Source organism: Gymnodraco acuticeps, unplaced genomic scaffold, assembly GCF_902827175.1.
Source record: "Gymnodraco acuticeps unplaced genomic scaffold, fGymAcu1.1, whole genome shotgun sequence".
Taxonomy (NCBI): domain Eukaryota; kingdom Metazoa; phylum Chordata; class Actinopteri; order Perciformes; family Bathydraconidae; genus Gymnodraco; species Gymnodraco acuticeps.
The window spans coordinates 440,440-457,988 of NW_022992313.1; the positions used below are offsets into that span (position 1 = coordinate 440,440).

Genomic DNA, 17,549 nt, shown 5'->3' on the forward strand with positions numbered 1-17,549 from the left:
CCGACGGTATCAAGAGGAAGTAAAGTCCCCTGGTTTGTCCCTTATACCCTAACTGTGCCATGAGACAACTCAAAATCAAGTATCCAAAATCCGACACTGAGGTGGTCTTAACGAACCGGCAGATGACAGCGCTGACAACGTGTGTTTCTCGCAGCGAGACGCTACAATACTAATTGTGGGCTTATCATGCTGATTCGGCCACAACAGAAACAACTAAAACAAACTCTCGCTCTCTCCAGAGGGGCAGGTCAGCCAAAAACATAGATATATATAAACACATATCTATGGCCAAAAAGGCCAAACGGGCCGTTGCCCGGGCAACATTATCCCGTACCTGTGCACGTCCCTGGATGATGTCCATTCTTTGTGCCGTGTCTAGATGTTGGCATGGCCCTTTAAATCTCCAGCGGAAGGAGGCATGTGGGCGGGGCTGCGAACGGAAACCCGGAACCCAGCCGGAATCCACCACACCTCACCTCTTATTTTTATGGCGATACTAGCAGCAGTGTTTCTAACATCACGTCTTCCAGCAGGTCAGTGTTTGAGCTTTCAGTGAATCTTTACCTCTGTTCCTAAGACTTTACTGTGCTAAAGACAATGTCATGTTTCAGGCTAGCTCAATGTAGCATTAAGAAAGTGCACCCTACTCAGTCAGAATCAGAATACCTTTATTAGTCCCACAGAGGGGACATTTGCAGCGTTACAGCAGGAAAGAGCCACAGACAGCTGTGTTGCATATCTTACATGCGTTAAAAAAAAGTACTAAGTTATACTATAATAAACAATATGCTAAAAAAAGATAAAAAGTTACATAATTTTCAAAAATACAGATCAAAAACAAATCAAATCCTGTAGCAGTTCTTAGGATTTAGCAGCCCGGTATATATTACAGTTATTAAAGATGGCATATGTATATAAAGTATATAATGTAGCCAATTATGACCTAATGTTATGCTGCTGAGTGCAACACTAGGGAAACTAGAAAATGCGTGTGAATGCTGTAAACGGCTGAAAATGCAGAAAAAGCTGAATATGCTATTAGCTGAATGGTAGCTGCTTTTAGCTACAGAGACCAAGTCAGTGTGTTCCTGAACTTAGCGGAGAAATGCAGAAAAGTGAAATCATTTGAATCAAATTGTTACAGCTCAAATGCATTGCAATGACTGCTGACTGTTGAAAACTTGAAAGTGAAATGTTAAACTGGAAGAGTAGGACAAATTGTGAAGAAGCTTAATATTTAAAAGAAAAGGTTTAAAAAAGGTATAAACAACAACATGTAGGCCTATAGCCTCAATGTCCTGAAATAGCTGAATAATGTAATCGTTGAATGGTTTCTGTAGGCTGAAGGAGTTAGATATTAAATGTAAGTAGTAGTGTATGAATGTTTACAAAAACACCGGGATCCTCCCATTGAGTTACATGTTAAAAGAGTTTAAACAGCTGAATATTTCAAAAAGTATAACATATTTTGAAAAAGTTGAAAGTTTCCCATCATGTGCTGAACAGGCTGAATAGTTTGATATTTGAATGGTTTCTGTAGCTGAAAGTATGCTGAAGTTATGGAGAGCCAAACTATTTGGTGAAATAATAAGAAGAAGATGATCGAAGAATCGAAGAACTATAGTGGAATGCTGTAAACAGCATTCGCACATAAACTCACGTTACTTCTGGGAAAGCATAGTACACGACATAGTAGACTGCGAGCACTGGCAGCTTGTGATGCACACCACACGCACGCACACACACACACACACACACACACACACACACACACACACACACACACACACACACACACACACACACACACAGAGGACTGATGCATGTTCACTAAGACACACACATAAACAGCCTTAAAATCACAAACTGCCATTACCAAAACACTATTCCTTACAAAGTGCTTCATGTTCTACCAAAAACGGCATTGTTTCACTGAAATAGTGATAAAATCACAAAGTGCTTTAAGAGTCACATTCTTAACGAAAATCTATTCACACAAAGTACTTCAGACTGATGCATATCAGGGCTCGACAGTAACGGTTGCCATTGGCAACCATTCAGAATAAATGTCAACTACTTCTTGGCCTTTGGTTGCCATCAGTGGCAACTAGTGATGTGTCGGTCGCGAACGAGCCGGCTCTTTTAAGTGAACGACGGGAGCCGGCTCGCGCCCGAGAACGAGCCGTTTTTTGTTTGTTTTTTGTCAAGTAATACAAGACAGAATGATGATGATGATGATCTCTGCGCTACAGCTGCTCGGTGCATGCATGCAGTGACATGTAATATCCAAGGATTAGAGACGGTTGGATGCTGCTGTTTTGAGCATTGCAATATATTTATTTTCACTATGTTATTTATTTATGATTATCCTTAGGCTCAGCAAAGATTTGATGTCAGCTGTTGCTGTCTTTTTTTCTATAGTTAATAGTTACTGAAATAGAGCCCTGCTGTTTTGTCAGGGCTTTTTCTTTAAATATAATTTTAAAATGTCCTCTTAAGTTTTTATAGGTGTTGCTATCTGCTTTGTGTAGCGTGGTTCTACAAGCAAGTCAGTGCATTCATTGAGTGGTATCAGAGAGGTACAAGTAGGGTTGGGTATCGTTTGAATTTCCACGATTCCGATTCTACTTTTCGATTCCGGTTCTTAACGGTTCTCAATTCCGATTCTTTGAGGGGCAGGGTAAACAAATGATGCATGCTTCTTCCACCAAAAAAATTACATTTATTCGAGAAACTTATACACAGGTTAGTTTACAGTAATATTCACATTAATCAGTCTGTTTATATTCACTGCTATGTAACTGTAACCTGAGAACCACTGAAGCTACAACAGTGCAACAGTCCAACTTTTAAAGAACAGTTCTTGTTGAGAAAAACAAGCATATCTGCCTTCTCAGGCATACCGGGAAGAAATGTTTGAACATTTTAAAGTAAAATGCTTCAATCTGGTGCACTTTAAGCAGAATTACTAGAGACTAGATCTAGGGGGTACAACTCTAAACACCCATATGAAAAAGATCGGTTTACATTTTAATAATTAAACAAGTATGTGAACATAACCAATAACCCATAGCCAATAACAAATACATGTAACGTATTTTATTTTTGTTGTTCATTCATATTTTATTTTACTATTTTATTTATGCATATTTTTGTATCTCTCCAGTTTAAAACGATATGTCTGGTTTACTGTCCTATAGTAGGCTATACATTGGAATGATTTCAAACCTGTTTTTATCCCAATAGTTATAAAGGAGTGCCTTTGCCTTTGAGTGTGTTTACATAAATTGTGATCAAAACGTTTGAGACCCACTGAGATAACTTAGACCAGTGGTCACCAACCTTTTTAAGCCCAAGATCACCAACCTCGGCCTAGGTGAAAGGCGAGATCTACCTATTGCAGAATTTAGTGACAAAGACGGCCCAGACAGTGCTTCCAATTTGAGGCCTTTTATAGGCTAATTGCATCTGAATGACTGTTACAATGAAGGCTCCATAATCAGCTCAGAGCATATAGGCAGGGGTAAAGTGCTATTTTTTATGAGTGGGGGGCGGACCTCACCTCCTCTAGGGGGGTCCGGGGGCATGCTCCCCCGGGACGATTTTTTCTAAATATTGAAGTTGAAAGCATCAATCTGGTGCACTTTGAGAGCAACATTAAGAGATCTATGGATACCTCTCTCAGCACCCATATGAAACAGAACTGTAAACAGATTTTCTTTTTCTTTATGGATATTTTACAAATCACTCCCCTTTCAAACTGTATTCTTGTTTTACTGCCATATAGTATTTCATACCTGTTTTTCATTTATTCTCTTATTGTTTGTATAACTATAATGATCATATGAAGGTGTGCCTCGGAAATAATCTTTTGAATAATTTGTGACAAAACCGTTCTAAACACTCAGAGTCCTTTAGCTCACCTGAGCCCCTCAGTCTGACAGGGGAGGAGTCTCCTCCAGCTTGTTGTGGAAACAGCTCCTTATGTCCGTTAGTGCAGCTAGTTAACCAGATGCTAACATCACGGTCCCCGCTAGCACCGGTCTCTCTCTTTCTCTCTCTCTCTCTCTCTCTCTCTCTCTCTCTCTCTCTCTCTCTCTCTCTCTCTCTCTCTCACACACTAAATGCGCTATTGCCCCCCACACACACACACACACACACACACACACACACACACACACACACACACACAGAGCCGAGCTTGAATGACACAAGCACACGTGTATTTCCATGCAACTCTCTCGTTGGTCTGGTGTCTTGCCTCTGTTGCATTCACTGAACACGGGAAACTGCAGTCCTGCCCTTACCTCACTGGGCTGTAGTTATCAGCCTCTCAGTCTGACTGGAGAGGACTCTCCCTCCACATCATTGTAGAAACATCTTCTTCTTATATCCGTTAGAGCAGCTAGCACGGCACCAGATTCTAATAACAACTGCGCGTACCGGTGCACCCTTCCTCGCTCACTCGCATTTTGGCTGTGAGCTGCGGGTGCCAGATATGCCAACATCCCCCATTTTCATCACTTACAGCGCCCATCGTACAGGGCAAATGAAACGTGTAACCGGGGTGAAAAGGGTGTTACATTTACTTAATTATGAATGTTGTTACATCAAGGCCAAAAATTAGGATGAGCCCCAACGGTTAAAACTTTATTTTTTCCTCCCAGAGCTGTCAGCGCAGCGCCTCCACAGATCTGGCGCACTAGGCGAACATCTATAACGCCAGTGCTATGGGCCCGGATGAGCCGGCCCTGGTCCCAGGTTACGCTGTAGGAAGTGTAGGTACAACGCTACATTTCCCGCCCCGCCGCAGTCATACAGTAGGCTACGGAGAGCGGGGAGAAACATTTCCTCAGGCAGCTGGTTTAGTATACCAGCAATTGATTATATAAATATATATACAATTTCAGATTCAAACAAGTATGAGAGCACTCTCATAATAACGTAACACTGTCAGAGACTGGATATGGGATTATTTTTTAGAAATAAGTTCTGCTTCTCCACAAGTGCGAGGAAACGGCTTGTAGCTGCCACATTTTTGCCGCTCTTGGACTACGGGGATGTTCATAACCAACTGTAAACCCCTCACACACCACTGCACGCTGTACGCTTTAGTCAACTGGACATCATTATAAATGCGCAGATCACTGCACTGGTACAAACTCATCTATACCGCTATGCTTGGACTGCTGCCCCTCTACATATCCACTTACATATCACACAAACAGTACAGCTATAGACTAAGATCTCAACATTACTTCACTCTGTCCGTCCCCTCAGTACGCCCGGTGCTTGGGAAAAAAGCCATATCATACTCAGCCCCCTCGACCTGGAACTCACTTCAGCAGGAACTTAAGCTGACCACTTTGATACCCATCACGGATTTTAAACTCATTTTAAAAAAGCTGGAGAAATCATCTGTGGGTGTTTGCACCTGCTATATCTGACTACTGTATATGGATTTTAATGACTACTTTTTTACGATGTTGTATTTTAGTGTTGCCTCTGTGTTTAGTGTCCTGTCTGTCTGTAACTTTGTGTGGTAGTGTTACCACTGACAGGTCTCTCTTGAAAATGAGACCTTGTGTCTCAATGAGATCTACACCTGTATAAATAAAGGCTAAATAAAAAATTAAAAAATATATATATCCCCCCCCCCCTCTCTGGTCGCTACAATGAGGAGAATAAATTACAGGCCAAAAGTTGTATTTACAAGTATTAAAAGTAAGCTGAGGACACCAAACCAACTGAGACCCGTCTGTCCGCTGCATCTACGCACTGTACAACACACACACCTACACACTGTACCACACACACACCTACACACTGTACCACACACACACACACTGTACCACCTACACACTGTACCACACACACACCTACACACTGTACCACACACACACCTACACACTGTACCACACACACACCTATACACTGTACCACACACACACCTACACACTGTACAACACACACCTACACACTGTACCACACACACCTATACACTGTACCACACACACCTACACACTGTACAACACACACCTACACACTGTACCACACACACACCTATACACTGTACCACACACACACACCTACACACTGTACAACACACACCTACACACTGTACCACACACACACACACACACACACACACACACACTGTACCACACACACCTACACACTGTACCACACACACACACACACACACTGTACCACACACACACACACACACTGTACCACACACACCTACACACTGTACCACACACACACACCTATACACTGTACCACACACACACACACACTGTACCACATACGCACACCTACACACTGTACCACACACACACCTACACACTGTACCACACACACACACACACCTACACACACTGTACCACACACACACCTACACACTGTACCACACACACCTACACACTGTACCACACACACACACTGTACCACACACGCACACCTACACACTGTACCACACACATACCTACACACTGTACCACACACACCTACACACTGTACCACACACACACACACCTACACACACTGTACCACACACGCACACCTACACACTGTACCACACACGCACACCTACACACTGTACCACACACACACCTACACACTGTACCACACACACACACACACACCTACACACTGTACAACACACACACCTACACACTGTACCACACACACACCTATACACACTGTACCACACACACCTACTGCTCCTAAAGCATAATCAGGCTACAGCCGTTGTGTATTTTATTATGTGAAGCACTAAATGGTCTTAGAAAAATATCGACTGTAGATATCTACTAAACCAGTGTTTCTCAAACTTTTTCATACCAAGGACCACTTAACCAATAAAAAAACACTCGCGGACCACCTAACTCCACAAATATCCAAAAACACATCGTTTTTTACAAATCGCCTGAAAATGGTACAAACAAGTGGCAACATGTGTGATGAAGGTGCTTATCTGGGCTATATCATGCAATTGAAAGTGAAACTTAAGCTTGCTCCATTGCGGAGATATTCCCGCGAGAGTGCGAAAAACTTAAATTTATTTATTTATTTAAAATGTGAAATTTTACCAATATACTCACGGACCACTAGGGGGCGCTCACGGACCACTAGGGGGCGCTCACGGACCACCAGTGGTCCGCGGACCACACTTTGAGAAGCACTGTACTAAACTAAAGCAAATAAAGAGAGTAGGCCTGTTATACTGAGTGATATATATTATACACACTGCTCTGCTTTCTGCACGGACCTCACAGCTGTTCTCTCTGGAAACATCGCGTCTCGATGAAAGCAGTTAATAAAATAATATCCACGCCTGATCCTCGGTCCTCGAAGTGCATTTAGAGAAATGAAATGTCCTTCAACATGGCGCGCTGAAATTCATTTCCGGGTCACTACCGGAGGACCGAGGAGTCGAGGAGGGGGAATTAGTGAAATGAGAAAGGGCCACTGTATGTTTATAGTTTTGGTAGTATATTTTCCAGTCGCTCGATGAACCGCGTTGTTATCTGCCTACAAGCTGCTGCTCGCTGTGTCATTGAGCCCCCCCCCCTGCTCTCTCTGCCCTGTAAGGCTCCACTGTTACCTGTGACCCCTGACCCCCCTCAGAGCTTGCTGCAGTCAGTGGGATGGAGGAGGCGGCCAGGTGCTTCCTGGGGAGGTTTGTGGAGGAGTTCCCGGCTGCTCTGGAGGAAGGGGGTGCACTGCCCGTCAGCCCCCTGAGCAGCACAGCATCTATGGGGGAGATGCAGGGAGAGAGCCTGGAGCTGGGTATAAGGATGCTGGCTGTAAGGTATGACAAAAGATTAACTGTATGTATGTATGTATACTATGTATATATATGTGGTGTGTGTGTGTGTGTGTGTGTGTGTGTGTGTGTGTGTGTGTGTGTGTGGTGTGTGTGTGTGTGTGTGTGTGTGTGTGGTGTGTGTGTGTGTGTGCTGTGTGTGTGTGTGTGTGTGTGGTGTGTGTGTGTGTGTGTGTGTGTGTGTGTGTGTGTGTGTGTGTGTGTGTGTGTGTGTGTGTGTGTGTGTGTGTGTGTGTGTGTGTGTGTGTGTGTGTGTGTGTGTGTGTGTGTGTGTGTGTGTGTGTGTGTGTGTGTGGTGTGTGTGTGTGTGTGTGTGTGTGTGTGTGTGTGTGTGTGTGCTGTGTGTGTGTGTGCTGTGTGTGTGTGTGTGTGTGTGTGTGTGTGTGTGTGTGTGTGTGTGTGTGTGTGTGTGTGTGTGTGTGTGTGTGTGTGTGTGTGTGTGTGTGTGTGTGTGTGTGTGTGTGTGTGTGTGTGTGTGTGTGTGTGTGTGTGTGTGTGGTGTGTGTGTGTGTGTGTGTGTGTGTGTGTGTGTGTCCTGCCTGCCCCCTCACTGTGCATGGGTAGTTGCATGTTTGATCAAAGCTTATGAATCTGTTTCACATATGCATGACTGAAGAAGGCTGTCAGCCTAGGAGCAGTGTAAACCAGTAAGAATGACCCTGTTGTGTCTCATTCCTTATTCACTTGCACTGTGCAAATGTTTTAGCAAACATGTGTGAAGCAAGAACAAGACCAATTGGACTGTTTCTTCTCGCTTCTGCTCTTTCTTATGCCCTGCCAAGCAGTGGTGAACCGTCAGGGCCTTCAAGGTATTCAGAGGATACTCTGGAACACTCAGATAAAACAAACAAAACATCGATTTAATTATATAAATAAAATGAATAAATGAGAATGGTATCTGTGTTGATCTGTAATATTACAGTGTTACGTTGATTTGTTCGTCCTTCTCGGACCATGCACTACGCATTTCAGTGGTTTTGTGTTAGAAAAGAAAGCAACCAATCAGATCTTGTTCTGGGTCTCTGGGTAGAATATCCTTCAAGGTATTCTACATCCTTGATCGAATGCCCTGGTCGTTGCACTGAATGAGAGCGTACGTTTGGACTGACAGTTTGATCAACCAATCATATATTGACTTGTAGCCAATGGGCGTGTTCTTTCAGAGTTCCCCTCGGTTCCAGGGTATTCTAGAAGGCCCGCTAGTTAACTGGCTCGAGACAGAGGATCTAATGCGACGAAGCAATTCATGCCGTTTTATTGTTTTTAACGTTGAAATGACAAGTGCAACAGGTGAAGATGAAGTTGTTGCGGAATTGTTGTGAGTACCCTTTTCAAGACGACAATTCAGTGAAAAGACGGACATTATAATGCCGTGGGGGAGGGGGGGGGGGCGTGTCTACAGAAGGTCCAGTTGTGATAGACACGGTTCGCCACTGCTGCCAAGAATGCTCCACATCCTGTCTGAAGAGACCCCATTGTTATCCCCGTGTCCTGTTTCCTAAGCCCAGAATTGTTCTGCAACAGGAATGTAATTCTGTAAAAGAGAATGGACATTTCCTGTTTGGATCTTGACAAAATACACCATGCATCCCTGCCTGTGTCTGTGTGTTCAGGGGGGCTCCTGCAGGCTTCAGTGCCCTCCTCTGCCAGGCAGCGCAGTCCCAGCTGCTGCAGGAAGACCTTTCACCTTTTCACTGCCCCCAGGAGGCTGAGGACAACCAGGAGGAGGAACAGCCAGTCGCCTGTGAGTTTTATTTTGGAAGCTGCAGTTTGTGGTGCTGTTGAAACATACTGTGTTATATTGAGGGGTTTCCCAAGACTAGAGATGCACTAATGTCAAATGTCTCATACTATGTTTAGAGTAAAGATTTGTTTGCATGCTCACTGTGTGAACACCCGACTCAAACAGAACTTACATCTGATTTACAAGGTCAGATGCTCAGACAGACCCCTCCCCGGGGACGGCTGGTCTGCTGCCACACAGTCTGAATCAGCAGCAGAACTTCTCCCAGTGAACTGATCAGGAGTTGAGAACACTCTGATAGTTGAATGTGATGTATTGATCCTGAAAACACTCGCTTCCAGGGCGGAAACTGTAGCCGATGGTTTTAAATAGGGCTAACAGCAGCTGATGTATTAGCACAGCCCTACCCAATACCCCCAAAAACTCCAGTGAATTTCTTCACTCGATTCTTGTTGCCAACTTGATACCATGGTAATAAATCCCAATCCTACTTTTCTTTATTACTGGTTGCATGCTGTTCTTTTATTAGGAAGTTAAAAAGGTCAATTATTTCTCAACCGTCTAATTTATGTTGCTGCGAAAACTACCTCCTTCAAACAATCGTTTTTATTTAAGTTCCTCAGCAAAAAAGTGTTCAATACCACATTGAGACATGTCATATTAACTTCATAATTGATCCTCCCCCGATACTCATTCTAATTGGATGACCCTGATGTACCCTATGCTACTTGCAATACTGTAGAAATAGAGTCCTTGCTTCTGGTTCTGGTTTGATCTCCAGCAGCTCTGGAGGAGAGACTCTGGCTCCTTAAGACTGAGTGCTAGCTAGTCACGGTCTGTGTTTCTGCTGCCGGCGCTGACAGGCTGCTTTTTAGGAGCTGGAAACGGCTATCCTCTGCTCCTAGAAACGAATGATGTAAAACCAAACACATTCATTTGTCATGTATTGTATTTCCAATGGCGAAAAAGTATTAAAGACTGTGATTAATTGATTTATTTTACTTGTGTCTTCCCTTCAGTGCTTCAGTCGGAGGCAGTCCAACGGCTTTTCCTCAACAAGCTTATAAATGTGGCGCTGGCATGGCATCAAAACCTCCCTGAGCCCCTCCCCCCCCCCTCCCCGCTTCCTCCGCTGCTCTGTCCATGCCATTAAGAACACGAGGAGGAAGATGGAGGACAAACACCTGGCACTGGCTGAGTTCAACCAGCTGTTTGGTTTCAAGGTACAAGATACAAACAAATAATAATATATTCTTCATGGGTTTGTTTAAAAAAAGCTGTATGCTATAAATGCTATTGTTCACACTGTTCCGTGTCCAGGACAGAGAGCAGTGTGCCTACTACGCTGTGTTTGACGGCCATGGAGGGGTGGACGCTGCCACCTACGCTGCCACGCACCTCCATGTGGCCCTGAGTAGACAGGAGACCCTGCAGAGGGACCCCGCCACTGCCCTGAAACAAGCCTTCACACACACAGACCTCATGTTCAGGGGCAAAGCCAAGAGAGAGGTATGAAGTGCGCCACAGGTGACCTTCGCTTACAACTCCTATTTTTTATTGCTTTTATTCTTATCAGTTGGGTATCCCTCTTATTATTTAATGTACCTATATTTAGCTGCTGTTCCACCCCTAATATCCCTTTGGGAGGGAACAAAGTGTGTTCTCCAATAATGACCCATTACTAGAATGATTCATTTAAGAGAAATACTATAAATGGATGCAATTGATATAAAGGATCCATTACAAAGTACTTTAATCGTATAAGATTAATAACTATAGTATTACTAAGTAATAATAACTATAGTTTGTTTTTGATATTGAACTTCTGTATTTTTACTTTTTCTACCATCTGCATCATTTCGTGTATATAACAATTATTGTTATGTTTGTGTTCACCTGAAGCCACCTCTCTTTTATCCAACATGTGTAGGAAGTGTGCAGCCTAAAAGTAGATCAGAGCGCTGCCTCACAGCTCCTCCTCTGCATGCTGATTCTCTTTCTGCTCAGAAACCCAGGCTCAGATCTGTGTGTGTTGTGTGTGTTGTCAGCGGCTGCGGAGCGGCACTACAGGCGTGGCTGTGCTGATCCAGGGTCAGCAGCTGACCGTGGCCTGGCTGGGAGACTCTCAGGCCACACTGGTCAGAAAGGGACAGGCTGTGACGCTCATGGAGCCCCATAAACCAGACCGAGAGGTGGGGATGATGCACACATGCACGTGCTCACTTCTCAGTGTTATGTTTTCCCAACAGAGAAGGTCAGGAAGTATCACATGATCAACTCACAGGGGTACAACAGGAGGAGGTTCTGGGGCACGTGTAGCACTTGTTTCAACATAAAGATGAAACCTCATCTCTGTGTGATCTGGGGCTGTTGTCTGATTATTTGGCAATAAATTGTCAGATGCACTACGTTTAATTTGTCAAAAGGATGTAGAGTCTAACAGCATCTCAAAAGCATTGGACGGCTCCAAAGTCTTGGTCTCTTTTGTCGCCCCCCCCAGGATGAGAGACAGAGGATTGAGGATCTCGGTGGCTGTGTCACCTTTATGGGTTGCTGGCGTGTGAATGGCACCTATGCTGTATCCAGAGCTATAGGTGAGTCCGAAAAGTGCATTTATGTGTCATCCCCTTTTGAAGTTTGGGCTTAGGTAATACTGATGTATGATTGGATAAAAGCTCCAACATTAACAATCATTACTGGACGCAGCGCAACACAGGGAAAAGCTATAAGGTGAAGAGAATAGACTATTGGAAATAATGTAATATGTTAATAAAAAAAACGATATTAAAGGTTAGTCAGGGATTCTGACTAACACCACTGCCTCAACTACAGGCTACCAATGTTTTTGTAAAAACAAGAGAGCCTCGACAGTGGAATGTCCAGAACATCACCTGTCCTGACTTTGTGGTCATGTTTAATATCATATTAGTCTACTGTATATGATCAACAGGAATTATGACACATTTTCTGCAGACAATGACTCCCTCTTGTGGACACTTAGGAAATCTGCAAAATAGACCCGATCATTTCCTTAAAATGGGTCATTATTACATTTCTGAATCCTGTCTGCAGCATTTTTTTTTTTATATATCTTAAATTGTTATTAGCAAAAGCAGTGACACTGATTCATCTTTAGTAAACATTTAGTAAGATAAGATTTCAGGCCTGGAGTCAGTCTGAAGAGGTACAGCTGTGTTTAGCTGACGCTGTCCAACCAATCCACATCCCTCCTGCAGGTGACTTTGACCAGAAGCCCTACGTGTCCGGAGATGCTGACTGCTTCACCACCCAGCTGAGCGGGGACGAGGACTATGTGCTGCTGGCGTGCGATGGCTTTTTTGATGCAGTCCAACCTTCAGAAGTCCCACAACTGGTCCTAGATGCACTCAGGCAGTCTGATGACCCCGAGGGCATGCTGGATCCATCTGAGGAGACTGTGGGGGTGAGAGTGGCTCAGCAGCTGGTAGCCCATGCCAAGGCAGCGGGCTCATGTGACAACATCACCGTGATGCTGGTGTTCCTGCACCCACCAGAGCAGCTGCTGGGTCAGAGCTCCACCATGGGACCAGCACAGTGAAGAAGGTCTGCTGCTCACACACCACTGGGCCAAGCTACTGCCTGACTCAGCATTTCTCTGAACTTCTTCCTCCACAGTATCTGTCCCAGATCCTGCAGACTGGCAGAGCTCATTAACACAGCAGGGCGGAGTCACTCTTTGCCCTGCTTTAACAAGATCCTTTGAATAAAGATGTATTGAATGACGCAGGGGTCCAAAGGCAAAAGTGATCTAAGGGCCTCTTCTGAGTATCCTGCAGCCAAGCATCCAGCCCAGGCTAGGTCTCAGTCAGTGGAGGATGAGAGGAATAAAGTCCACAAATCGAGATATAGTCAAACTTACAGTATATGTGCAAATGACTATTATCCACAGTGTTCCACATTTCTACTTTAAATGTGTCATATCAACTTTAGTCAAAACTCTTCGCCTTTATACTAAATTGACATACGTTATGAAGTTAATATTCAAATGTTTTCTCAATATTTAAACTATTTTCTTAACATGTCTGTTACATTCTACTAATGCAAAAAAAAGGAGTAGCTATCTCCCCCCTCCCGTTGGTTTCACTTACTGTAGGCCTGGCCCTGGTAGCCCTTCATAAGTGTGTGAGTTATTATGTTCAGAAAAAGGTCAGCTTAAAGCACAGAAATGCACATGATTCAGATGTGTATGACTTTGTTTTGGTCTTCATTCTCTGTATTACTGTTGTTGGTCAATATCAAATGTTCTCTATGCATTAACCATATTTGATTTTAAAATGAAATGTAGATTTTGGGTCGCAAACAATCTTTGAGCTCATGTTTCGAAAAGGTTCAGTATTTCAGGCTCTGCAGTGGGATAGGATTCACACTGACATTATTTCAAGTGTCTTCAACACTTTCAGCTGCAGCAAATACTTTCATTGGTGCATGCAGGATAGTGAATCCAGATGGAAGCTGTACTCTTCTGCTATTAAGAGTATTTAGCACTATAAAGGAAGACGACGACGTGTTTATTCAGTAGATTTTGTAACTGGCCCCATGCTGTGATTTCTTTGGAATAGTTACCAATGGTTTGTTTTGAATCAAAGTGACATAGAACTTAATACATGCTGAGGTAAAGGAGTATCATTTACTCGATCACACCCTTCTGACTCCTTTGTTTTTACACATGTTTAACTGTTCTTTATTGTGCCTTATTGAAAACATTAATATAGATATTGTTACAGCTGTTACGATTTGAGTTGTAATATTGTGTATTTCTAACAAGATGATGAGCTTTTTACATACTATTTACTATCAACAGCTTCATTAAAATCAATGATAAAGGAATGTGTATGTTAATACTGTTATTAAATCATACATCAGTATTTTGTTCTCCTTTTTTTCATAAATCAACTTGTAAAGTGCTAAAACTATTTTATCATTTTCAGGATTTTAACCCTTTAAATGCCTGTTTGATTATTTGAATGACATCATTTATAAATAATACACAAATTACATATTTTCAATATAATAATTAGCAGGTGGTGGGGCTTTGGTGGTTATTAGAGTCTTGGATATGTCAAAGATTAACAACAACATTGATATGATTGCATTATTTATTTTTTGTGTAGTGTCAAAAATGCCTCATTGACTTCCATTCAAACCACATGTTTTGATCTCACTGCCATTGCAGTATAACACCATGCATTTTGTAATGTCAGCATTTCATTTAGAAGAAAAGTAGTGATATTTGACATTTCTACTATGTTCCACCAGATTCAACCATTTTCCCACTGTAGGCCGAGGCATGAAATTCTTGTATTTTTGCCAGTTACATTATGTTATATATGATCATTTCAGGGGGGGGGCATGTGTTTCTCAAAAAAAGGGCAATAAGAATTACTCAATGTTGGCTATTGGGAAAATACAACAAACTATTAGAGTTAAACGTATTTGAAATTGTCGGAATTTCAAATCGACTCCCAGGTAATATTCAAATACATTTCACTAAAAGACAAGGGAATTATAATTTAAGGGGATTATTCCAATTCACTAATGTTAGGGTGCGCACAACCAAGCAAGGTTTTTGTATTTCTGTTTGTGGGCTTAACTGGTTAACTGATCAAAAATGCGTCCAGCTTCACAGGGACTAAGACTAAGACTAAGACTAAGTTAACACAAGCACTGTAAAACTGGAAGAAAAGAGAGAATCCTGCTACCGCGTAAAGGCGCAGTAACTGTGCAAGTATCACTCAGGAACCCGACAGCAGGTGAAGTGTGAGCTCACCTGGCGTGTTCTAAGGTTTTAACAGATAAGTGACAGTTTAACTTTACTGACTTAACGTGCGGTAAAGATACTAACAAAACAATACAATCAATGCGGGGTAAACATATCAATAAAACCACAAGCGGTAACCAGGCTTGGAATTTCATCATTTTAGGGGCAAGGCCATTTGGCCTTTGGTGTCACACGTTTCTTTAGGGCACAAAGGCCATTGAGGGAAAAATTAGGGTTTGGAGCTTACAAATAAATAACTTCACTTTCTGATAAGAAAAACACACGAATGACATGGAAAACAAATGACTTTCTATATATAATGTCAAACATTATATCATCATAGGCCTATGCCTCCTTAGTATTACCGTATATAAAATGAAATACTCTATTTTGAATAGTCTACTATATCTACAACTTCTCCCATTCACAAATCCAAAATCAAATCAAAACATCAGAGCAGAGCAAATTTCAGAGCAGAAGAAACAGCCTTCAAGGGTCAAAATCTGCTCATACATCATTCAGCAGTGCACACAGTGATGCTCCAACATTCAACTGTATGAACAAGCAATACTTTGAAATGCAAACGTGTGTGTGCGTGACGCGTTCTCGTGGTAGCCAATCAGCGGCGAGGATCTCAGCTTGCAGTCACTGATGTTGAATCAGAAAACCAAAACGTTAGCTGTTAGCACACAGAGCTCACAGCTCCTCATATCTGTTCAGAAACTGGACAAAAGTTAAACACTAACAAAACACAGACTGTCTGTGTCATGGCGAATGCAGTCGCTGTTGTATCTGTGTCTATATCATGTTGTTGTGAGTGTGGACCAGTGGCGAGCCGTCAGGGCCCTCTAGGCCCTCTGTGAGGGCCTAAGATATTCTAAAAAAATATATTTGAAAACATTAAAAAAAAATATATATTTTTTTTAAATATTATTTTTGATATTTTTTTGTTGTTACATTTTTCATTAATTTTACCAAAATAACTTGATTTAATTGTATTTAAAATAATATTTCCAAAGAAATAAATCCTTCGAATCTGCCTGTTCAGTTTCTGTTGGAATGTGAAGGGTTAAATGCCGTCTCTGCGAGTTATGTGAAGACGGGAGAGCTTGTTGGTCCCTCTCTACATTCACAGAGGGCCAGCTATAGTAACTCAACGAGAGAGTAATGTCAAATGACAGTACAATTGACCAATCATATCTTCCCTCTAAATGGGCGGGCTTTATTTTCGCGGACTTTATGACAGGATCCGCCCGCTGTGAGGTCTATGCATGGATCATACAGTATATGGCATGGATGTATAATAAGTATGTAGGATGTATAATGGTCTATGCAAGTGGTGCAGTGACGCGTCCTATAACCCGGAAGTAAGCTGCGCTCGGATTCTCTCGACAGAAAGCAACGGGATTTCTCCATAGGATTTTGGAATATAGCTCGAAATAAGGTCTGTGGAAAACGAACCTGTAATGCACGTTGTGTTCAGCCGGATAATATCCACATGTCTATCCTACTTCTATTATTTTTGAATCATAAATCTAAACGATAGATTTATGATCGATAGATTTATGATTAGCATAAGTTCGTTCATGATGGCTCACTTCAGTGATAGTGATGACATCGTTGCGAAATTATTAACCGAGTCATTTTCAAGATTGAGTTACAATGATAAACTGGAGTGGCAAAGGATCAGCTGAATGACCCGCAAGTGCTTCATCCAAAAGGACAGGAGGATGGACTTTGTGTTTAAGTGATTTGATCATCAAAGGTATGCCTAAGTCATTTTCAATGTGGGCCGCCGTGCCGACTTAATTCATTTGTAATTGCTACTTGGCTGTGGGTACCCTGTCATGATAGGTGTTTATATAAATGATGTTGTTCTGTGTGGCAGAGGGTCGCTGTCATTGATGCGTTTTGCACCCCGGACCGCTGTTTTGATATTCCGCTGAAGTCTACGTTGAGACGTAATATCTCTTCTTTTTTTTCGAGGGAAGGTGGGGTCAGAGGGCCTAGGTATAAAAGTCACGGCTCGCCACTGGTGTGGACGGAGAAGTTACAGGTTAGTTTAGCCTTATCGATCCGATCTCCATTAAGAAAAACACATTTTAAAAGGCTTTTCGCCTGCCGTCTTGTCTGCAGACTTGTCAAAGCATTAATTGATGGTTTTTACTAACCGTTAT

General features: G+C 42.6%; 1 protein-coding gene across 1 annotated transcript; it reads left to right on the forward strand.

Moving 5' to 3' along the window:
- Positions 1–443: 443 nt before the first annotated feature.
- Positions 444–14,479, forward strand: ppm1f (protein phosphatase, Mg2+/Mn2+ dependent, 1F). Its single transcript, XM_034208397.1, is given in 9 exon segments — positions 444–533; positions 7,633–7,816; positions 9,445–9,575; positions 10,595–10,677; positions 10,679–10,798; positions 10,896–11,084; positions 11,624–11,767; positions 12,076–12,169; positions 12,812–14,479. Coding segments are annotated over 9 exon segments (1,332 nt in total). The 5' UTR covers positions 444–487; the 3' UTR covers positions 13,153–14,479.
- The last annotated feature ends 3,070 nt before the right edge of the window (positions 14,480–17,549 follow it).